This window comes from Mustela nigripes, chromosome 1 (assembly GCF_022355385.1).
Source record: "Mustela nigripes isolate SB6536 chromosome 1, MUSNIG.SB6536, whole genome shotgun sequence".
In the NCBI taxonomy this organism is placed as follows: Eukaryota; Metazoa; Chordata; class Mammalia; order Carnivora; family Mustelidae; genus Mustela; species Mustela nigripes.
Window position 1 is genome coordinate 81,179,630 of NC_081557.1, and position 24,490 is coordinate 81,204,119.

The following is a 24,490-nucleotide window of genomic DNA, read 5'->3' on the forward strand; positions in this document are numbered from 1 at the left end:
CCAATAGGCACTGCTGCCCGGTTCAGGGATGATGTGTCGTCCCCCCCACCCCCCGGGAACTCTCTGGAACTCTGGGAGTTCCATGCTCAGAATCAGAGAGCTAGTCAGGCACACGGACCCCCAGCCATAGGTGCACATCTTGAGAGGAGGAGGAGGAGGAAACTGAGGGCCAGAGAGAGTCGGTGACAGTCTTGGTGTCACACAGGGAGGTGAAACAGAGTGAGATCAGGCTATTCAGGTCACTTGGTCCAACTCAGTCCAAGACCTCTTGCTTCAGGAATCTACCGTGAAGGGACTCCGTCACCAATTTTCCTTCTGAAGCCATGGAGGGGACAAGGCGTATTCCTGGAAGGGATTCTGGAATCCTCTAGCCTAAGCCTCTTCTCTGCTCCTTGAAGAGAATCACCTGAACATCTCTTTTTCATAGTTCTTTTTTTTTTTTAAAGATATTATTTATTTGATAGAGGAGAGTACAAGCAGGGGGAGCAGCAGGGAGAGGGAGAAGCAGGCTCCTGCTGAGCAAAGAGCCTGATGTGGGGCCCAATCCCAGGACCCTGAGATCATGACCTGAACTGAAGGCAGATGCTTAACCCAATGAGCCACCCAGGCGCCCTGGTGTATCTGTATCTATTTAGAGTCACAGTTGTGACGCAATCTGTGACCAAAGGTTGGTGCCCAGTTCAGGAGATATTTATTGAGCCTTTGCTATGTTTTGAACAGAATTGATAAAATGAATTCTAATTTAAAGTGTGGGAAAAGGAGCACTGAAATGGGAGTATCAGGACCTCAGTTCTCTTGCTGCTCTGCTGCTGCTTTGTTTCGTGATCCCTGTGTGCACCCTTTCTTTGTAGTCCACCCAGATGTGTGGAGGGTGCTGTGTAGAAGTGAACGCAGGTTGTCAGTATACAACAGAATTACGAGATGAGAGCGGATCAGTCTGGTGAGCTAAATGTAGATCATATTGAAAGCCACATATTTTCCTCACAGAAATATTATTTTACATGGTGGTTAGATTTTAGGTAGATTTTTAAAAAGTACTTTAATTACAAACTTTACAAAGTGAATAACCCTGGACAAATCATTATGCTAACTTCAATTTCTTTACCTTTAATATGAGGATTATAATAGCTCCTATGTATGAGAATTACATAATAAATTATAATTAATTTTGTAAGGCCCACAATGTTTGGCAATTAAGTACTCAGTGTATGTTTGCTGTTATTATTACTACTGCTACTAGGAAATTAAGCCACTTTAAAAATATTTCTCTTGAAAAAAAATGCATCTAATTCTTAAACTGTTGTGAAAATTCCTCTTCCTCTTGCTGTGGTAGACTTAGGAACTTCCCTATCCCATGTCTTCCTTACCTCTTGGTCAGTAGATGATGAAGACTCATTTGATTCTAAACTCTCCATGATGGCTTCTGTTTAGATCAGAGACTTGTGCCCCACAAAAGTTTGTTGGAGAAGTGAAGCCTGGTCAGGTTTTAAGCCAACCAGGGGAAAAAGGAGTTAAAGCAGTTGTGGTCTTCAGGAATATGGAGTCTTCTCAGTTTTTGGTAGCCCCTGTGATTGACTCCACTGTGTGCCTTAAGACATGCTCCCTGCTGTTCACTGCCTTAGTTAGCACTGAAGAAGGGAACAGAACATGTTGATTTTGAAGTTAAAACTGTTTTGAACTGATAGAGTCAAAACTGTGAGACCTGTGGAAGGTCTTGGTGCACTGGTCAGATTGGTGGGATCAAAGGCTGTCACTGCAGCAGAGGTGTCTGGGGAGGACAGTTCTGCAGTGGCCCCAGGACTAGAAAAGGTGATTTCCTGAGTGAGCTATGTTGGTCAGACTGTCCTCAGGAGTCTCTGTAAAAGTTCTGCTTACAGTTCACGTTTTCATGTTTGAAAGGAGTTGAAGAGGTGAGGCAATCAATGACAGCAATGAAAGAGCAAAAAAAGTAGTTAAAAGGAAAGGTACATAGGATTCATGAAACACATTAAAGGGGTTAGATTTGTTTAGGAGGAAAAAAAGACCTAAATACTTAAAATAGCACTTAAAAATCTGATTCTTTGCTAGGGGAATATAAAAGACTACGTTAAAATTAGTTATTATTTTGCGAGGGTGGTGTGTGCATGATACAGTGAAAACCTGTCTCCCTCGCGGTCATCTGCGGTCATCTTCTCGCTACGTTTTGCCCTTGGAGATGGCAGCTGTCACGGGTGCTGTCCTGTGTATATTCTGCACACGTAGTCCTGTGTATTTCTCCTTCCTCCTCTTTGCAAATGGGAATGGTAGCATTTCATATATCCTGTGGTACACCTTTACCTCTTTCTTCTTTGCCTTAATAATGTGCCTTAGGGTTTGTGTCCTGTCATGACCAGTAGGGCTGCCTTGTGTTTCTCGTTCCCCCATCTGTACAGCCTTCCATTCTGTGGAGAGTCCATAATTCGATTATCCAGTTTTCTGTTAAATGAGCAAGTTAGGTGGTTTTTGCTGTTATAAATCTTACTGCCCTGAATATTTCTGTTCATTCCTTATTTCTACCTGTGAAAATAAAGTGGTTTCCTAGAAGGGAAATTGCTGGGCGAAAAGATGAGTAGCTGACATGTCAGGGGTTGGTACCAACGTGGCTGTTTCCTGAGGAACAGCTGTGTCATTGCCCGTGTTACAGATGCTATACTTTTCCCTCATTTCCCAGCAGGTCATTTTATGGCTACCATGGGCGTCTGCAGTTTAAATGATGTGTAAAAATGTTGCATGCTTTTGTTTAATGTAATCTTCCAGGCCCTTAACCTTAGAGTGGATACGTATGTATGTATGTATGTATGTACGTACTTATCTATCTTTAAAAGGTCACAGACAAGCCTGGCGGCTGTTAGGTCGCATTTTGGATACCTGAGCAAGGTGTCTCTGGCAGTTATTACTGCGGGGAAGGAAAGATGGGTGTAGTATTAGAAGGCATGAAGTCGGGCAGGTCCCTGCAGCATGCTTTTCTTCGCTCTGAATTGTGATCCTCCTCAACTGTGAGGTCTGTAACTGTGCCTCCCTCTCATTGTGGTTGGCCCAGGAGACTTTTACATATAGCGTTAGTCTTTCCAGTTTTCTGTTTACCTTTCTGAATTCTGAAATAGCAAAATAAGAAAATCCTGCACTTTGAAAATGTGTTTTTAACTTAGTAACTGGAGACTTGTGTAGAGAAAAATTGTTATTAAATCAATAATTAGTGAAAAATCACCTTGATTTGGGTTCTGAGTTTGATTATGTAGGTCACAGAGCCTGAGGCAGTGGGAGGGGCCTGGGTGTCCCAGGTGCAGAGCAGTCAGAGGCAGTGAGTGTGCTATGTGTGATTTCCTGTCTTTACCCCAACTGTAATTAAAATAGCACGTAATAGACTGTGGCCCGGCATGATCACATATTGCTGTGTATCAGCCACACATAAACAGAGCTGAACACCTTGAACGTTGGTGGTGGTCTTTATTCCATGCCTTGAGGTTTAAATTTTTTGACTACAAGATGGAGACTGAAAGTGAGAGTAGCATTTCAGGAGATGATAGTGTCTTTTGGTTGGATTCTGAAGTTTTAACCGAGATGCCTGGCAGTGAAGAGGGAGAGAGGGAAGACAACTTCAGGTAATTATGGAATTCACAGCTCTCCCTTCTCACCTTTGTTTCTCTGTCCACTCCCTCTACCACGGCACTCCTTTCCGATCTTCTCTATTTTTAAATCTCTTTTCTGGTAAGATTGTCTTTTCTCTGGGGGGAAGGTTTGAAGCTGAAAAGAACAGGTTTCTAGTTGTACATAGCACTCTTCATTCCACAACATGCCCTGAGCTTATAAAATGCATTTTAAATGACTTGTTAGAACACCAGGAAGAGAAGGTGTTAGACAGGTTTTGTAGTAGCGTTTCAGGAATTTCAAGTAGAGACTCATAATGAATGAACTATCTACCACTCCTTCCTGTGTCTGATTTGTACCTAATAGATTTGATCTGAATTTGAATGTAGTACGTTTTTCTTCCTTTTTCCTTTGCTTTTTTTTTTTCAATGTTTGTGTATATATGCCCCTACATGCATGGATGCTTTTGTTGTCTTATTCATGTGTATGAAACATTTGGACTATAAGTACAAATTAATTATTTCATGGCTTTGATCCCTGTTCTTATCTCTGACCTTATATCTCACTCTCCTTCTCCTCTTGGGAATCTTTCTTGGCTTTGAATTTCTACTTGTAACTTCATAACTGAAGTTTTTAGGGAATGCCTCCTGATTAAGCAGATCTCAAAGTGTGATAGTACTAGTGAAGAAAGAGGTCTTACCCTGCTTGTGGAAACAGTGCCATTGGTTTATTAATTCTGTTACAAATTTTAGGAGACTTTTTTTTTTTTTTCAAACAGGGTTAGCAGATTCATTCTTTTAGAGTTATTAAATCATCTCTTGAAGAAGTTTGTTCTACATATTATCATTGACACCCACACGAGCAATTAAACATCTATTATATAATTTTACCTGTGAGTACTTGGGTAGGTGAACATACCATTATTTACATCAGATCTTATCTTTACGTTTAAAGTTCAAAAAGAGTCTCTCTCAAGTTAATATCTTTATCCACAGATTTGGTTTTTAAAGTCTAGGGTAAGAGTGCCTGAGTTGCTCAGTCGGTTGAGCTCCTGTCTCTTAATTTCAGTTTAGGTCATGATCTCAGGGTCCTGGGATTGAGGCAGGCTCAGTGCTCAGTGCGGAGTCTACTTGAGATTCTCTCATTCTTCCTCTGTTTCTCCCCCCGCTTGTGCTCCCTTGTACCCTCTCTCTCCAAAATAAGTAAGTAAAATCTAAAAAAAATAAAATAAAAAAGTAAAGTCTAGGATAAATGGCAGAAAGGATTGAATATAAGGAAGTCTTGGTAACCCACATTAAATTTGCCACTCCATGGCTAAAATGAATAAGAATGTTTTAAATTTGTAGAAAAGTTTAGTACAAAGTCTGAAAATGTACTATTAACATATGAAATTCTTTTTTTTTTTTTTTGTATAAACTTTCTCATTCTTCCCATAATTTTATTTGGCCTTTCTTATTTGAGTAAGCTTCTCTCCCAAGATATGCTGATGTTGCATATATTCTTTATAATATGGTCAGTGTCTCATGGACAGTTAGGAAAAATAAAGTATTTATTTTGTTGGTATTAAACCTGTTTGACTTGGTGTTAAAATTATAAAAGTTATTTTGGGATATTAGTCAAAGGAAGAGACAACCTAGACTTTGTTGTTGCAATAGATTTGGTACTGTCATCCTTGATTTACTTGTTAGGCAGCAGGAGCCTGTCTGGATTTTCTTCTGACTTAAATTAAAAAAAAAAAAAATCTGTGCAAGATTGAGCTTTCTTTTCCTCAAGACTCTGTGATAGCATTTTCATCCTGAGAAACTGAACTCTATTGCTTGCACTGTTTTAGGAAACCATGACACACCATAGGGCATTGGTCCTTTTTATAGTGATCTTTCATATCTGAATATCATCAAGGCTCTCCCAGACCAAATACATCTTTGAGGTTTGATTTTAAATTATTTGAAAGTGCAAGAAGAGATCTGGGTAAGGCCCATGTCATGTAGTGTTTCTCACCTGTTAAGACCTGAGGAAATGCAGCCGCACAGTGCTTTGCCACATTCACAGCAGCGTTCCAGCTAAAATGCCTAACAGAAAAAATGCGCGTGTGGGTGTTGAAGGTGAAGGGTTGGATGGTAGGAGTTGTTGCTGTAACCTTCAGAGAACCAAATAGTAGACTCAGTGTTATGTATGAAAATTATTTTAGTAAAAGCAATTTAGTAATAAAGAAAATATACAGAAAAGTCTTCATGTATTTCTTTTAAAAATCTGTGCTAATACACGTTAAATCAAACTGTCATTCTTTATATTCTAGTTAATTTCATTTACACACGCACACCCCGCTAGGGCAAAGGATTGTGTACTGTTCTTTATCTCTCAGTGGTTTCTAATCTAGTTTTAAATTGATTCTTAGAAAAATAGCACTGTGTCATTTGAGACACCATGACTGATAAAGTCAGACCATACCTGTGGTGTAGGTTTGTGGAGTTTCCAGCTATTATCTGCTTTAGGAGGAAGCACTCACAGAGGGGCATTCATATTTGTCCAGTAGGTTTTGGAATGGAGTTTATTTTTAGACTTGGTTGGAAGAAAGGATACTTTTTCTAACATTCTAGTATTGTGGAACATTGCCCAGTTTCCTTCATAGCAATAGTTCAAACTTGTCTACCACTGAGTCACAAATCTCTCATTTTCTGATTTCTGATTTGTAGAGTGAAATTACTACCTACCATTATCACTGTTAAAATAGTTCTTTGATTAGAACATTAGAGATTGTCGTAGTCCTTAGAATAGAATAGTCCTTAAGGATCATGAAAAGAGCCCTTCTGTAAGTAAGTAAGAGGAATATGAGGCAGAAAAAGAAAAGCAGAGATGTTTTAATTATTTTAAAAGGGCACCTGGGTGGCTCAGTCAGTTAAGTGGCTGTCTTTGGCTTAGGTCATGATCCCAGGGTTCTGGTTTCAAGTTCCTCATTGGGCTCCCTGTTCCTTGGGGATCCTGCTTCTCCCTCTGCCTCTCTCTCATGAATAAATAAATAAAATCTTGAAAAAAGTTTTAAAAATGAAAAATTTAACTTTGGAGTTGTTGTATGCAGTGTATTAAGCCAAATATATGTTATATACAGTATGTCACTTATCAGTCCTATAGAGTAGGTAATATTTTTCCCATTTTCCAGATGAAGAAATTGTCACTTAGAAAGTCACACATAGACCAACATTGTAAGCATATGGTAGAACAAAATTTTGAAACCAGGTGTAATTGAATTTGAAAGTGAACGACTTTAGTGAAATATTTAGCTGCTAAATGTTATTCTCTGGTAAGTAATAACTTTTAAGAGACTTTTAAGCTGACATCTTAGTTCTGAAATTTCTTCTTATTAAGGGATTTTGAGATGGCGATGTGTATATGATGAACACAGAAGTGAACTAATGCATACAGTAAATGTGACCTTTCAGAGATTCGACCTCCAGCACACCTAGCAATTATTACTAACTCATGGTCATGAAAGGTTCTGGTTCTTTGGCATTTAAGGTTAGAAATGTTTATCATATAATCTGCTTGAATCTTTTCTAGTATTATTGACACATACATAGACTGGCAAGTGTGACATGTAGTTCAAAACCCAGATGATACAGTGAAAAATTGAACCACATCTTTAGAACTGTGTACTTTTATTTTAATTAATTAATTAATTTAGAGCATGAGCAGAGGGAGGGGCAGAGGGAGAGAGAGAGAATTCCAAGCAGAGTCTACAATGAGCACATGGGCTTCATCCCACAACCTGGCGATCATGACCTGAGACAAAGCTTAGAGTCTCTTGCTCAGTGAACTGAGCCACTCAGGTGCCCCACAGAACTATGTACTTCTAGAATCAGTCTGTAGATACCCAGATACCCCAATCAGATCTTTGCTTGAATCTCCATAATAATGTGATTTTAAGTGGGAAACTTCCAACTTCAGTTAAACTAGATGATTTGGTGAACATATTTTAAATTCTTTTAATGTCGCTATTGGTTTATAGCATCATAAAACTAATAGTAGTTCATGTACTTGATTGGTTAGTTGGTTGCTTTATTAATTTTCTGCCTTATATGAAATGATACTGTGAGTTAGAACATACTGCAGCAGTCCAAATAGGTAACAATGGCTTAGAATATGATATTATATTTCTTCTAGGTTCTTGCTTTTCTTTTAGATCTAGAATGATTTATTTTGATTGGCTAAATTTCTCTGGAAGCCCACAAAGCTATTTCACAATTCCCAGCTTTTAATACCATGACTCTTCTTTTGTTGTCTTCAGAAATTATTGATTTTGGGATCCCCAGTCAGCAATTTTTTTTTTTTTTTAAGTATGCTCTTCATACCCAATGTGGAGTCCAACACAGAGCTTGAACTCACGATCCTGAGATCAAGACCTGAGCTGAGATCAAGAGTCGAATGCTTAATCGACTGAACCACCCAGGCGCCCCTCCACCATCCCAGTCAGTTTTTATGAGCCTGGAAGGATGGAGAGGTAGCATTAACAATTAACCAAAGACCTATATTACCAGTATCCCAACCCAGGTCTATTTTATGGTCTATGGCTTTTCATAGGCATTTTAATAATCTGTTGTATATGATGTGAAAAAAGATGTGTATATATAAAAAGTGATATTCTGTAACACTGGATTTATGATCTAGATTATAAATTAGCCCTTAATATATTCTTACAACATAAAATATAATTTTTACCAAACATACTCTTACCAATGTCATAAGGATAATAAATTTATTTTGTGATCTGCAAAGTCTGATGTGAACATCACTTAATCTCAGAAAATTTTATGTGGTAGTGGAGTTTAGCCTTTAGGCTGTCTTTATAATCTGTGAAATAAATCTTGTCTTAACTATGAGGCATGCTGGTACAAGGCTTTCTTGGTATTTCAGTAATTAAATTCTTTGGGATGGAATCCAAGGTGAACCTTTCTTGTATTTATCTGTATGAGTTTTTTGATGTTTAAGAAGGGCCCTAGAGTAGAGAAACTATATACAACTATATGAGAGTTCTGGCCATCAGGTTATTTATTTAAGCTCCTAAAAACCAATTTTTCGTTAACCTTTATATTTAACTTAAACATTAAAACTCCCTTAAGCAGTCATTTGCATGTTTAAACTTAGTAAATGAAAATCTCTGAAATGTATAGAACTCTGTTTATAAATGTAATATAGTCAGTTCCCTTAAAAAGAAAAATTAAGTGACAGCCTAGCAAGATTAAAATCAGAACAAGCAAAACCTTTCTAGATATTTAATTTTAGAAGATCTGATGTACTTTTACTTACCATTAATGATCAGCTTCCCTTTCCATGCTTATATTGCGATATGTATTTTCTTTATTGTTTGAAAATCAAAAAATTTCTTCCACTTAGGTGTGCTGCTTTTTCCTACCATGGTTCTCTTTTCTTCTCTACCTCCCCACCTTTTAACACAAGATTGGCAGAATACTTTTCCATCTTCTTGCCTTCAGTCCCTTTGGATACTCTTAAATTTACCAATATTTTACGCTACCAGAAACCCTAGTTTTTTTGCTAAGGTGTTTTAATTTTTTTTGTCATTTATTCAGATCTAATTAAATGTATCATTGCTTAGTGCCTACTGTTATTTCCTTCTTATCATCTTCCATCTTCATGTGTCTCTTCTGGCTCATTTGTTTCCTGGTGGATGTTTTCTTGAGTACTTTGTTGACATAAGTTCTGTGAGCCACATACTCTGACTTCTTGCATATGCTCATGCCATTTACCCATCTTTTCTTTCATAGGTAACTCATACTTTCTCTCTGAATGCTTCTAACAGTTTCTTTTTGTGCTCAGTTTACATGTGTTAAAAAAAAATGGGTGAATTATTTTTTAAAAATCTAAATAATTGAATTTAAAAAATTTTTTAAAAAGATTTTATTTATTTATTTGACAGGGATCACAAGTAGGCAGAGAAGCAGGCAGAGAGTGGAATGGAAGCAGGCTCCCCGCTGAGCAGAGAGCTGGATGCAGGGCTTGATCCAGGACCCTGGGATCATGACCTGAGCTGAAGGCAGAGGCTTTAACCCACTGAGCCACCCAGGCGCCTCAAAGATTTTATTAATTTATTTGACAGAGAGAAAGATCACAATTAGGGAGAGAGGCAGGCAGAGAGAGAGGAGGAAGCAGGCTCCCTGCCGAACAGAGAGAGCCCCATGCGGGACTCGATCCCAGGACTCTGAGATCATGACCTGAGCCGAAGGCAGAGGCTTAACCCACTGAGCCACCCAGGCGCCCCTACATGTGTTTTATCATCAGTTCTTCGGCTTAGAGCTCAGTGACTTTCATTCCTCAGATTCAGGCCTTCATGTTGAGACAGATTTTTTGTTACCTATTATTTATTTAATTGTTGCCTCTCCTCTGTTTTCAGTAATTGTCTTCTTGTGGAACCTATTTCTTGCATATAAAGTCTGCTTAATCCGTCCTTTACTCAATGTATATTTCTCTTTACATTTTTATTTTTTGGTTTGATGTATTTCTTGTTCTTTGGGCCACTAAAAAAAAAAAAAATCAATCTTCCAAATTCAGTCTGAGTAGGGAAATAATTTTTAAGTATAGATACAGCATATACACTGGCATATGTAAATAATACATTTATGCTGTTGTGTTCTTTAGCTCTGTGACTTTATTCATTCGGTGTACATGTGTTGTTTGTTCTGACTGAACAGAATTTATGCTTTTAACTTCTAAGCTAGATTTCGGCCCTTCTTTGCCTCCTTCAGCTGTTTTCTTTAGTAGTCTCACGATGCGTAGAGCTTCTTGTGGGTGCAGACACCCACATTAGGAGCCCTAGTCGTCCTAATTGATGGTTTAATTTCTTTACAGAGTAATTTTACAGTTTTTATTAATCCCTTGGGGGCAGATACCTCTTTTGTTGTGGGGAGAAGTGGGAGTGTAACCTCCTTCAGCCTGTTTTTCTCTGGTTTACCAGTCAGTAGGAGCCCACTTGATTTTTGTCTTCCAAAAGATTATCAAGATCTCTGGCCTGCTGATTCTACCCATATCATTCTGTTAAGGATTTATTTCTTTTTATTTAGCTCTCAGAGACTTTTCAGAGACGTAGAGGTTAGTTTCTTAACATATGTGCAGTCTTGAATTGGAAGTCTCCTGGTACTTTTTTCCATGGCTTTTGAGAGGAAACCTCTGAAGAGAGCATTCAGTGAGGCCAAATCTTGGTGTCTGTTATCCAGTCTAGTGGGTCTCTAGAGACGTGAATGGCATGTTTCAGTGTCTTCTGCAGGATATAAAGTGGAAACTTCCAGGAGAAAACAGTCTGCCAAATCTGGAGTGACTGAGATGTGTTAATGCATTTTCCTACCTGCAGAACAGCGCTAAAAATAGCGTTATCAGATAGTAACTAGTTAGAAGATGTGAAAAGGTGCCAATTTTAAGAACAAAAATAAAATACCCAGAAATAAACTTAGTGAGAAACTAAGATGTATTTGAAGAAAATATAAAGCATTACTGAAGGACATAAAAGAAGTTTGGGAGAAATGAAAAGATACACCTTGTTCATAGCTGGGAATAGTCGGTATCATCAAGATGTTATTTTTCTTTTTTTTTTTTTAAAAAGAATTTATTTATTTATTTATTTCACAGAGAGATCATAAGGAGGCAGAGAGGCAGGCAGAGAGAGAGAGAGGGGGGAAAGCAAGCTCCCTGCCGAGCAGAGAGCCCAATGTGGGGCTCAATCCCAGGACCCTGGGACTGTGGTCCAAGCTGAAGACAGAGGCTTTAACCCACTGAGCCACCCACGCACCCCAAGATGTCAGTTTGTTATAAATTCATGTATAATAAGAATGCTTTTAAAAAACCTAGACAAACTGAGGCATCTGGGTAGCTCAGTGGGTTAAAGCCTCTGCCTTCGGCTCAGATCATGATCTCAGGGTCCTGGGATCGAGCCCCACATCGGGCTCTCTGCTCAGCAGGGAGCCTGCTTCCTCCTCTCTCTAAACCTGCCTCTCTGCCTACCTGTGATCTGTCTGTCAAATAAATAAATAAAATCTTTAAAAAAAAAAAACAAACCTAGACAAACTGATCAATAGGTTGATCTTGGTTAAATAACTACCAAGAAACTTTGGGAAGATGAAAAGAAGCAAGGGCTAATGCAACCAGATACTGTAATATAGAGTCTTCATAATTAAAACCTTGTGGTGCTGGTACCTGAAAAGAAAGCATAATGGGATGTAATGGAAAGCCGAAAAATACACTCAAACACATAGGAAGACTTAGATATGATAAAGATGGCTTCTCAAAAATGAATAGGGACTATGTGTGCTCTTCAGTAAGTCCTTTGCGGGAAACTGCATACACATAAGTAGGAAAAAAATATTGAAGTTCTGCCTCTTAGCAAGGATAAATTCCAAAATGATCAAAGATACAAGTGTATTAAATGAAATCATAAAAATTTTAAAAGAACACATGGGAAAATTAAAAAAAAATTTGGGGCCAGGGAAGGCTTTTAGAACTATGATTTAAGACGCAAAACCCATAAAGGAAAGAGTTACAAAATTTAACTACATGAAATATAAAACGTGTATTCTAAAAAATAAGCAAGGACAAATGACAACCTGGGAAAAATACTAAGAACTCATATTACAGATGAGGAACTAATCTCTTTAATATATAAAGAACTAAAAATAGGTAAGAAAAGACTGTCCCAATAGAAACATGGGCTAATATATCAAAAGGATATTTTTCATCACTGAGAATTTGTCCTTCAGATATACATGCACATGTGTAGAAACAACACGTTTATAAACTTACTGTAGCATTGCTTGTAATACTAAACAATTGGAAATAATTCAAGAATCTATTGGTAGGGTACTGGTTAAATTATGGAATATATCTACACAGTGGGATATCATACAATTGTGAAGACAGCAAAGAAGCTCTTTATATACTCCTATGGAAATCAGAATACTATGGAAATATTAGAAAATATTGGTGTGTAAATATACTTTTCAGTAAAAAGTGGGCTGGTAATGGAGGAATAAAATTGTTCTTCCATTTTTTGCACAAAGACCGTATTTACACATTGCTTTCAGATTTGTTATGGATATATTCTTAAGACATGAAAAGATTACATATGAGTAGATATATTCATAAAGAATCTGGAAGAATATATAAGGCGAGGAGCTTAATGGCTAGGAATTGGGCAGGACTTCTGTCTGATAAAATTATAATACCTATTAAGAATTATAGTATATCTGCCATTTTCAGCTGGAAGTGACTACAACTCAATTCCACTGGCTTCAGCAAACAGCTGACTCCATTAGTGTTACAAGATCAGTTTCTTTATTTTCTGGGAATTCTGGGAATACTGGGTTTATATAAGCATTTAATAGTGTATATAAACCAACCAGGATAAATATAAAATATGCTATATTTTAAGCAGCTATATAATCTAATTTATTAAATCCTCTGAAGGTAGGAAGATATATTACTCCTTATGATGACAGTTAATGACTATTAGTTGCAGACATAACTAACACCTTGCATCTTCAGTTTTACACTTCAGCCATGGGTAAAATAAATAGGATATCAAACTTGATACCCACGGAAAGAGCTCTTCTCTGCGGTGGAATTGAGTCATATTCTTTCACAAACAGACAGATATAAATTGAGTCATGAACTCAGTTCTCTCTTGTCTGTGATAGAGTGTAGATGCCTGTCTCTTATTTGTCAAATACCACCACATGCTCAGACCATAAAATGACTTTCTAATCATTTCCTGTACCATTGGGGAACAATTTCCTGGCCATGAAGTGTCACAGAGCCAGAACCAAACTTAGCAAAGAACCAGCAATGAATGCAAACAAAGATTAAGGGAATAAAAGGAGAAATATAAAATTCTATTGTGCCTGGAGTTTTACTTCAGGGATCAAGAAAAGATATGCCCAAGTGTAAGCAGTATCTTAGGAAACGCTTCTCAGGCAATGTGTCACTTGGACTTCTCTGTGGAATTTAACACTGTCAAGTACAATTTTTCACAAGCTGTGAACAAGATTCATACAAAGATAAAGTGTGTGTCAGAGATTTAAATAATTTTTAAATGAGTGGGATGGTGAGGCTGGTTCCCATAATTTGAGGAATGTTTTTTTTTTTTTTTCTCCTTTTTCCTTTTGCTTGAAAATATGCAGGTTCAAATCTGATGTTTTACAGAAAATTTGTAAATAAAGCATGGGATTCTTTGGGTTTTATGGTTGGTAATCTTAACACTCTGTCTTTTCTGTTAGATTTGAAACTATAATCATGTTAAGGGTAAAATTTGCTCATAGTTTAAAAAGCATGGAACAAAAGGATCAATTAAATAAATAGATATTAAGTTTGTATGGAGTTGATTAAGTGTTCTATGACACAAAATACATACAATATAAACATAATTTTAATCTTTTTAAAATGTGTAATATTTACCAACAGACTTTTATTTTACACTTTTATTAAGGTATAACATATAATAAAATGCATAAATCATGAGTATATAGCTTGAAGAATTTATATAAATGTATATATCCCTGTAAACACAGCCCAAAACAAGATATAAATTAATGTTAGTATGCCACAAAACCCTTGCCCCTCCCAGTCAATACCTGTCCCAGAGGTAACCATTATTCTGACTTTTGTTACAGTGGATTTGTTTTGCCTGTTCTTGAACTTCATGTAAATAAAATTATACAATATGTACTCTTTCCTCCCCAGCTATAATTGTCATATAATATTGCTTAAGATGGTCAAAATGATGATTTGATACACTTATTTATTAAGATTAACATATACTTTTGTCTGGCTTCTGCTTCTCAACACTTATGGGATTCATCCATTTCTTGCAGATGGCAGCAATGATTCTTTTTCACTTCTGTGTAGTTTTACGTGGAGAATAGTGTAAATTACTTATCTATTGTATTTGGCTTCCCCCCCATTAAATGTATAATAACAGTATGTATAAATCATTTGATTTTTGCATTTGACCTTCTTTGCTGCGATTTTGCTGAATTATCTTATTCTAACTGCTGAACACATTGTGTCATCTTTAAATGATGAGAATTCTATTTTTCCCTTCTTTCTTTCTTTCTTACTTCCCTTTCCTTCCTTCCCTTTCTTCCCTCCCCTCCCCTTCCTAAGTTAGGCTTCATGCCCAGCATGGAGCCCAAAGCAGGGCTTAAACTCAAGACTGTGAGATCGAGACCTGGGCAACATCGAGTTCAATGCTTAACTGACTGAGCCACCCAGGAGCCTTCCCTTCTAATTTTTTTACCTTTTATTTCTTTTTCTTTCTCTTGTACTTATTTTTATTTTTTTTTAAAAAAGATTTTATTTATTTATTTGGCAGAGAGAGACACAGGAGAGAGGGAACATAAGCAGGGGAAGTGGAGAGGAGAAACAGGCTTCCCGCTGAGCAGGGAGCCTCCATGTGGGCTTGATCCCAGGACCCTGGGACCATGACCTGAGCCGGAGGCAGCCACTTAACCACTGAGCCACCCAGACTCCCCTCTTTAAAAAAAAAACTAAGACATCAAGTGTAATGTTGTATAGAAGACATTCTTCTCTTGTTTATGACCTTATTAACCATGCCTATCATAAGGAGAGCATCAGTATTCACCATTAACTATGATGTTATTTGTGTGTGTGTTTTAATAACGTTCATGTATCTATCTATATCTAGAAAAATTATGAATAGGTATTAAATTTTACCTATTAAAATGACAATGTTTTTATTCCTTTATTTTAATCATATGGTCAGTTATAGCAGTTGATTTTAGAATGATAAAACAGTTTGCATTTTGGACTAAAACTTACTTGGAAATGGTATTATATATCCTTTTTGTAAACCAGTGGGTTTGATTTGTTACTACTTTGTTTAGAAGTTCTGCAGCTATGTTAATAATACTGACCTACAGTTTTCTTTTCTATTAATGTCTTTGTCCCATTTTGTTATGAAGACTATCCTAACTTCATGGAACAGGTTGAAAAGGGATCTTCCTTTTGTTTTTATACTCTGGAGGAATATAATATCGCTCTAATTTATTCCTTGAATGTTGGAAAGAACTCACCAATGAATACATTTGGGTCTGGAGTTTTCTCACAGATTCAGCTTTGTTAATAGCTATAGGCCTTTTCACAATTATTTGGTTTCTTGTTTCAGTTTTGGTAAGTTGTGTTCTTAAGGAAATTTCCCCATTTCAATGGAAATTCACACCTATATGGAATAAAGTTGTTTATATAATTGTCCTCAGAATCTTTTTGTCTGTAGGCTTTCTAGTTGTAACTTTCCTTTCATTGTTTATATTCTGTGTTCTGTTTTTTCCTTGATGAAACTTCTTGGTGTTATCTATTTTATTAATCTTTCAAGGAGTCGGCTTTCTATTTCACTGATTTTTTACTTAAACACTTTTTTTCTTCTTTCTACTTTCTTGGAATAATTTGCTATTCTTTTTCTAGCTTTTTGCAATAGAGACTTAGAACATTTGCTTTCAACTTGCCTTATTTTCAGTAATGTACACTTAGAGGTCTGAAATTCGCTGTTTTAGTTGTGTCTTTCACGTTTTTATCTGTTGTATTTTTATTACCATTCAGATAAAAATATGTTCTCATTTTCACTGTGATTTCATGTATTCAATTCATGAATTACTCAGAATTGTGTTTTGTAATTTCCATACATTTGGGAGAATTTCTAGTTATTCTCCAGTAATTGATTTTTAGTACAGTTCTGTGCTGGTCACAAAACACTTCGTTCATGATTTAAATTCCTTATATTTTTTGAGACCTGCTTCATTGCCTAGATTATGGTCTTTTGGTAAATGTTTAATATGCTGTTGGAAAGGACTTATATTCTGCAGTTGTTAGGTTCAATGTTCTAGTTCAGGTTGAAAAGGTAGGTTGTTCAGATCTGTATACTTAGGACACTTTTTTTGTCTTATTCTATTGGTCACTGAGAGATATCTGTTAAAATCTGCAACTGTAATTGTGGATTTATTTATTTTCTTTTTAGTTCTTTCAGGTTTTGCTTTTATTATATCATGCTTAACACTTTTTAAAAAAAGATTTTTTATTTATTCATTTAAGAGAGAGAGCGAGCATAAGCAGGGGGAGGGAAGGTTCGATGGAGAGGGAGAAGCAGACTCACTGCTGAGCAGGGAGCCCCTTCTTGATGGGGCTTGATCCCAGGAGCCTGGGACCATGACCTGAGCTGAAGGCAGAGGCTTAACCGACTGAGCCACCCAGATGCCCTGTTTTCTTAACATTTTTACCATGAAATGTTCCCCTTTGAGTATTTTAATTAGAATTTTTAGTCCATTTAATTTTTTATTAAGATATAATTTGCATCTGTAAGATTCACTCTCTTAAAGTATACAGTTAAGTGGCTTTAGTATATTCACAAAGTTGCACAACCATTATCATTATCTAATTATTGAATATTTCAGAAAGAAATCTCTTACTTATTAGTTCAGACATACCTCAGAGACATTATGGGTTTGGTTCCAGACCACCACAATAAAGTGAGTATCACACTAAAGTGAATCAAATGAATTTCTTTGTTTTCTAGTGCATGTAAAGTTTATGTTTAAACTATATTGTAGTTTATTAGGTGAGTAATAGCATTATCTCTAAAAAAACATACATACCTTAGTTAACAAATATTTTATTGCTAAATAATGCTACTCATCATTTGAACTTTAAGCAAGTTGTAATCTTTTTGCTGATGGAGTGTCTTGCCTCAGCGGCAGCCGGCTGATCAGGGTGGTAGTTGCTAAAGGTTGAGGTGGCTGTAGCAACTTTTTTGACAAAAGACAACATGGAACTTGGCTTCAGTGATTCAGTTTTCCTTTTATGAATGATTTCTCTGTTGCATGTGATGGTGTTTGATAGCATTTTAACCACAGTAGAACTTCTTTCACGACTGGAGTTGGTCCTCTCAAGTCCTGCTGCTGCCTTGTCAACTAAGTTTATGGGATAATCAAAGTCTTCTGTTGTCATTTCAACAATGTTAACAGAATTTTCATCAGGAGTAGATCCTATCTCAAGAAACCGCTTTCTTTCTTTCTTTCTTTTTTTTTAAAGATTTTATTTATTTATTTATTTGACAAAGCGAGATCACAAGTAGGCAGAGAGGCAGGCAGAGAGAGAGAAGGGAAGCAGGCTCCCTGCTGAGCAGAGAGCCCGATGCGGGGCTCAATCCTAGGACCCTGAGATCATGACCTGAGTCGAAGGCAGAGTCTTAACCCATTGAGCCACCAGGCACCCAAGAAAGCACTTTCTTTGCTCCTCTGTAAAAGCAACTCCTTACCTGTTCAAGTTTTATCACGAGATTGCAGCAGTTCAGTCCCATCTTTAGGTTTAGTTCTGATTCTAGTTTTCTTTTCTTTCCATCACACCTGTAGTTAGTTACTTCAAGTCTTCAGTCCCTCAGAGTCATTTATGAGGGTTAGAAAAAACTTTTTCCAGTCTCCTGTTTATGTTGATATTTTGACTTCTTCCAGTGAATCAAATGAATGTTCTTAATGGCATCTAGAATGTTGAATCCTTTCCAGAAGATTTTCAGGTTTTTTTGCCCATAATGAAGTAATTAACTTTCTATGGCAGCTAGAGCCTTATGAAATGTATTTTTTAACCAATAAGACTTGAAAATTGAAAATAACTCCTTGGGGCACCTGAGTGGCTCAGTGGGTTAATGCCTCTGCGTTCAGCTTGGGTCATGATCTCGGGGTCCTGGGATCGAGCCCCGCATCGGGTTCTTTGCTCAGTGGGGAGCCTGCTTCCTCCTCTTTCTCTGCCTGCCTCTCTGCCTACTTGGATCTCTGTCTGTCAAATAAATAAATAAAATCTAAAAAAAAAAAAGAAAATAACTCCTTAATCTGAGGGCTGCAGAATGGATGTTGTATTGACAGGAATGAAAACAACAATAATCTCATTGTACATCTCCATCATACCTCTTGCATGACTAGATGCATTGTCAGTGAGCAGTAATGTTTTGAAAGGAATCTGAACAGTATGTCTCAACATGGGGCTTAGAATATTCAGTAAACCATGTTGTAAACAGATGTGCTGTCACCCAGGCTTTTTTTTTTTTTTTTTTTTTTTTTTTTTTTTTTTTTATTACATTTACAGAGCACAGGCAGAGTAGATTTAGTATAATTCTTAAGGGTCTTAGCATTTTCAGAATGGTAAATGAGTACTGGCTTCAACTTAAAGTCACCAGCTGCATTAGCTCCTAACAAGAGAGCCAGTCTGTCCTTTAAAGCTTTGAAGCCAAGCATTGACCTGTCCTCTCTAGCTATGAAAGTTCTGGATGGCATCTTCTTCCAATTTAAGGCTGTTTTGTCTGTATTGAAAATCTGTTGTTTAGTGTGTCCACTATCACTAATTATCCTCGGTAAATCTACTGGGTAAGTTGCTACAGCTTCTGCATTAGCACTTGCTCCTTCATTTTGCACTGTTATGGAGATGGCTGGCTTTTTTCCTTAAACTTCATGAATTAACTTCTGCTAGTTTCAGACTCTTCTGTAGCTTCCTCCTCTCTCTCAGCCTTCACAGAATGGAAGACAGTTAGGGGCCTTGCTTTGGATTAGGCTTTGGTTTTAAGGGAATGTGGGTGGTTTGATCTTCTATCCAGACCACTAAATTTTTCTCCATATGAGTGATAAGGCTGTTTTGCTTTTTTAATCATCCATGTGTTCATTTGAGTAGGAAATGCAAGAATTTTTCCTTTGCATTCATAACTTGGCTGTTTGGCATACAAGACCTAGCTTTTGGCTTATCCTGGCTTTTGACAAAATTTCTCTACAAAACTTAATAAGTTCTAGCTGTTGATATAAAGTGAGAGACATTTGGGGAAAAGAGGGGCTGCTTGGGTGGCTCAGTCGCTTAAGTATTTGACTCGATTTTGGCTCAGTTCATGATTTCAGGGTCGTGAGATCAAGCCCCGCATTGGGTTCTGTGCTGGGTGTGGAGCCTGCTATAAGATTCTCTCTCTCCCTTGCCCTCTGCCTTTCCCTCTCACTCTCCTTTTCTAAAACAAACAAACAAACAAACAAACAAACAAAAAAATAAATAAATAAGTGAGAGACATTTGACTCTCCTTTTCACTTGAACACTTAGAGGCTATCTTAGAGTTATTAATTGGCCTAATTTCTATATTGTTTTGTCTTGGAATAGGGAGGTATGAAGAGAGGGAGAGAGATGGGGGGAATGGCTGGTTGGTGGAGCAGTCAGAACACAATGGCCAGTTGGTGGAGGGATCAGAAAAATGCATTTATTAGGTTTGGCATCTTGTGTAGCCATAGTTGGTGGCATCCCAGAACAATTATTACGATAAAATCGGAGATAATAGATCACAGATCACCATAACAAATACAATATCCATGAAAAAGTTTGAACTACTAGAATTACTCAAACGTAACAGAGACATGAAGTGAACAAATGCTGTTGGAAAAATGGTGCTGATACCTTACCTTGACACAGGGTTTCCACAAACCTTCAATTTTTAAAAAAATGCAGTATCTGTGAAGTGTCATAGAATGAAGAGAAATGATATGAGGTATGCCTGTGATAATTTTCCATGTCTTCCTCTTCCCAGCCCATGGCAGCCACCAGGTATACTTTTGTCTTCTGTGAATTTTATTATTTTTGGACATTTTATATATATGCAATAATAAAACATACGGTCTTTTGTGTCTGACTTCTTTCATTTAGCATGTTTTAACTATTCATTCTCATGGTAGCATGAATCAGGATTTCATTCTTTTTGTTTTTATGGTTGAATAATATTTTATTATATAGATTGGTACATTTTGTTTGTCCATTCTGCAGGTAATTACCATTTTGGTTGTTTCTACTTTTTGTATATTATAAAGAATACTGGTATGAATATTCATGTATAAATTCATGGTGGACCTATGTTTTTATTTTTCTTTGTTAAATATCTAGAAATGGAATTGCTGAATTATATGGTATTTTCTATTTAGTATTTTGAGAAACTGCCAAACTTTTTCTATAGTGGCTGCACAATTTCAATTCCTACAAGCTATAAATGAAGGTTCCAGTTGCTCCACATGCTTGTTAACTAGTCTGGTCACTTTAATAATTATTAATAATGTGTTTGAATTGAATTCTGCCACCTTCATACTTATTTTTTAATTTGTCTTATTCATTCTTTGTACCTTTATTCTTCCTTTCTCTGCTTTCTTCTGGGTTAATCAGATATGCTTTATTCTGAAAGATTTTCTGTTTTTAGGTTTTTAGTTATACATTTATTTACTATTATTCTAATAGTTACTGTGAAGATCAAACCATATTCATTTCTAAAATAGTGCTTATTTCATTTCCTACCCAATTGAGAATTTCTGTATTAATTGACTGCATATGTCTCTCCTATCCTTTGTGCTTTTTTTATGTCTATTATAAAACTTATAGGACACTGTTTTTATTTCTGTGTCAGTTTGTAAACCATTATTTACTTATACTTTCTCACTTTTTCCTTGTGCTTTTCATAAATTTCTGTAGTTTTCTGACTGAAGGCTCAGTTTCCTTCAGTCAGAAGAACTCTACTATTTCTTTTATTGTAGGTTTCTTGATGATAAATTTTTTCAGCTTTTGTTGAAAATAACTTATTTCCCCTACTTTTTTTTTTAATTAAGTGTACTCCATGCCCACTATGTGGAGCCTGAACTCCTGACTCTGAGATCAAGACCTGAGCTGATACAAAGAGTTAGACACTTAACCAACTGAGCCACCCAGGCACCCCATTTTCCCTGCCTTTTTAATGGATGACTTAATGAATGATGTTAGAGGATTTTAGTTTGGCACTATTTTTTCCTCTTACTATGCTGAAGGTTTACTCCATTGTCTTTTCATTTCCATCGAAATGTCCTCCTACATTGTTATTGTTGTGTCTTTGAAGTCAACCTGTCTTTTATTCTCTGGCTGCTTTTAAGAATTTCAAGTAGTACTTTGTTTTTTAAGTAAATTTGGGGTATTTTAATAAGTTGTAAGATATGTTGAATTTTTTTTTATCCTGCTTAATGGACATTGGACTTTTTGAATCTCTACTTGATGACTTCTGAAAGTTTTGAAAACATTTTAGCCATTATTTTTCAAATATTGCTGTTGTCTTGTTTTCTTTTTCATCATCTCCCTTGTCTCTGATTTTCTAATTTAGACATATTTGAGACCTTCTTAGTCAAGTCTCATGTTTTGTGTTGTTTTGTGTATTTCTCTTTTTTATTTGTCTGCGCCAGGGTGGATATTTTCTACTGAGCTGTCTTCTAGTTCACTAATTCTCTCTTTAGCCATATCAGTTGTTCTGTTAAACCCATTCAGTGACTTCTTAATTTCAGATGCTGCATTTTTCAATTTCAGGATGGGCATTTGATTGTTTTGCAGATTCCAATTGTCTCTTAAAATTCTTAATCTTTTCATCTAGTTTTAAAAAATGTTATTGAATGTAATAATCATAAATGTTTTTAGTTTTGATTTAAAACTTGATAAAACTTGGTGAGAATTTAACTGATTTCTTCTTACTAGCTTCTGTCTTCTTTCCTGCTTTGCTCTAAGCAATAATTGCTTGCGAACCAGCTCATCATGGAGAGTCCTGTCTTTAGTGTTCAGACTAGCTGGTTGCCTCAGTTTTCTGATATATCCAAGAAAGTTATGATTTCTTAGGTTATCTTTCCTTTTGTCTTGTTTGGCTGGATGCAATGCTTTTTACAGCTTTCACTACATCATAAGCAGAAGGCAGAACTCCATCATAAGCATTTTAAAGTCCCTTTCTGATAATTTTAAAGTCTGAAACAAATGTGAGTCTCTGTTTTGACTTTTTCCCCAATTTTTGCTGATTTATGTTAATTAAAATTTATTTTTAATTTTTTTAAAGCATGCCTTGTAATGTTTATTGGATACTAGATTGGGTAAAATATTTGCAGAGGGTCTGTAGAATGTTATTTTCCTCTGAAGAGAGTTATTATTATTGTTATTTTTTAACTGGCAGTTCTAATGCTATAAAGTCTTGGTTTTTGGATTTATTAGAGTTCATATATTGCTAGTTTGTCCTTACTCCTAAGGCATGGCTTTTCTGGAGTCTCAGGAGCCCAGGGTTTCTTTTCTTTTTTCAATGCTCCTCCATCTTGACAGTGCTTGCTTGCCAGCCTTCATCTCTACAGCATGACTGGGCTGCAGAAATGTCCTATTGGCTCTTTAGTTGCCTATCAGCCGTTTTTTGGATAGGTTTCTCAGCATCTTGTCCTGCATACTTGTAGGCTCTGGTATTAATTAATGGTTTCAGGGGAATTTCCATGTAGATTTATGGGTTCTTTCTCTACACGTCTTTTTAGGGGTCATTTGTCACACTGAAGCCCCATCTGCTTTGGCAACTGCAGCTTACAACCTCTGCCAGCTTAGTCCAGTAAGCCTACAATATTATGCTTGGGCCTTATTTTCATTATTGATTTAGAAAATCTCTTATACAAAAGTAATATTTAAATGTGGAATTTGCTTTGTAAGCTCTCAGAGAATGTAGCCCCAGAGCTCCTACTTGTATTGATTGCTTTCCTGTGCCTTTAGAAAAGTTGTTTCATATGTTTTGTTTAGCCTTCATTGTTGTTCTTGAGAGTGTATATTCCTGGAATTTCTTAGGCTATATTCCTAGAATTTTACTAATCCTGGAATTTTACTAATGCTTAGCACAGTTCCATTAATATTGGTGGCTGTTGCAAATCTTTTCTAGGTTCCTACTGGGTTAAACAGATAAAATCAGTCTTACATAATAATTACCACAGACCATGAGAATTACAATATTATTAACTTTACATTTATCTTTCGGAATAAAAGTGGGTATTAGGTACATTAGGAAAGATACCTGAAGGCCAGAGTACAAATGGGGAATCAGTACTAACCACTAAAGCTGTTAATTAAACTTCAAATCTGACATAATTTTCTATTTTTTGAATTATAATTACTGGAAGGTTTTCATACAGTTGGGACTTCTTACCATAGTCTCTCGTGTTTTTATCTCTAGGAAGATGAAGTCTTCGGTACATTCTGAGGAGGATGATTTTGTCCCAGAACTACATAGAAATGTTCACCCTCGAGAGCGGCCTGATTGGGAAGAAACACTTAGCACGATGGTAAATCAGTTTTATGCATATATATGTGTATATAGTTTACTTCTATAAGGAGAAGGAACTGATGAATCCTTACGAACTTTTTTAGTGTTGCTTTCTTATTTTATTCAGAAAGTAGCTATTGAGCAAATAATCTCTTCTAAGCAATGTGTGCAGAGCCCTGAGCAAAACACACCAGCTTCCTGACTTCATGCAGCTTATATTTTAATGGTTTAAGAGGAGACGGAAATAATTAAGTATATAGTATGTCAAATGATGGTAGGTGCTATTGTAGAAATTTATGCAGAGTAGTGGAGTTACAGAGTGGTAGGATAATGTGGGAAAGGATGGTTGGTAGCTTTATAATAGAGGCCACAGAAGGCCTCTGGGAGAAGGTAAAATTTGAGCAGAAGGATGTGAGGGAGTGAGTAGTGTGCTTATCTGGAAGCATCATTTTAGGCATTGGAAGGACAAGTTAAAGGCTATCGCATAGGAATAAAAAGTAAGCTGGAGGAAACGCAAGTAGGACATGTGGCTGAAATTGAACAAGCCAGGGGAAAGTAGAAGGAGATGAGGCCAGAGAGTGGTTTGGGTGGATAGAGAGCAGATCATGTAGTTTCCTGTGGTACTTTATAAAGACTTTGGTTTCTTTGCTGAGTGAGATGGGAAACCATTGAAGGATTTTTGGCTGAAAAGTGACATGATCTGTCTTAAAATTTTAAAGGAAGTCTCTGATTTCTGTGAATAGGCTAAAA

At 36.6% G+C, this 24,490-nt stretch overlaps 1 protein-coding gene across 3 annotated transcripts in view; it reads left to right on the forward strand.

The window, feature by feature from the left end:
• The window catches only part of ARHGAP32 (Rho GTPase activating protein 32), a 299,282-nt gene that overhangs the window by 85,687 nt on the left and 189,105 nt on the right, over positions 1-24,490 (forward strand). For 2 of the 3 annotated variants that reach the window (XM_059413910.1, XM_059413927.1), the window contains exons 2-3: positions 22,968-23,038; positions 23,651-23,759. In XM_059413910.1, coding sequence (XP_059269893.1) covers positions 23,655-23,759 — 105 coding nt within the window. In that variant the 5' untranslated portion in view covers positions 22,968-23,038; positions 23,651-23,654. The remainder of the gene's footprint in view (positions 1-22,967; positions 23,039-23,650; positions 23,760-24,490) is intronic. The other variant, XM_059413918.1, reaches the window with a different exon arrangement.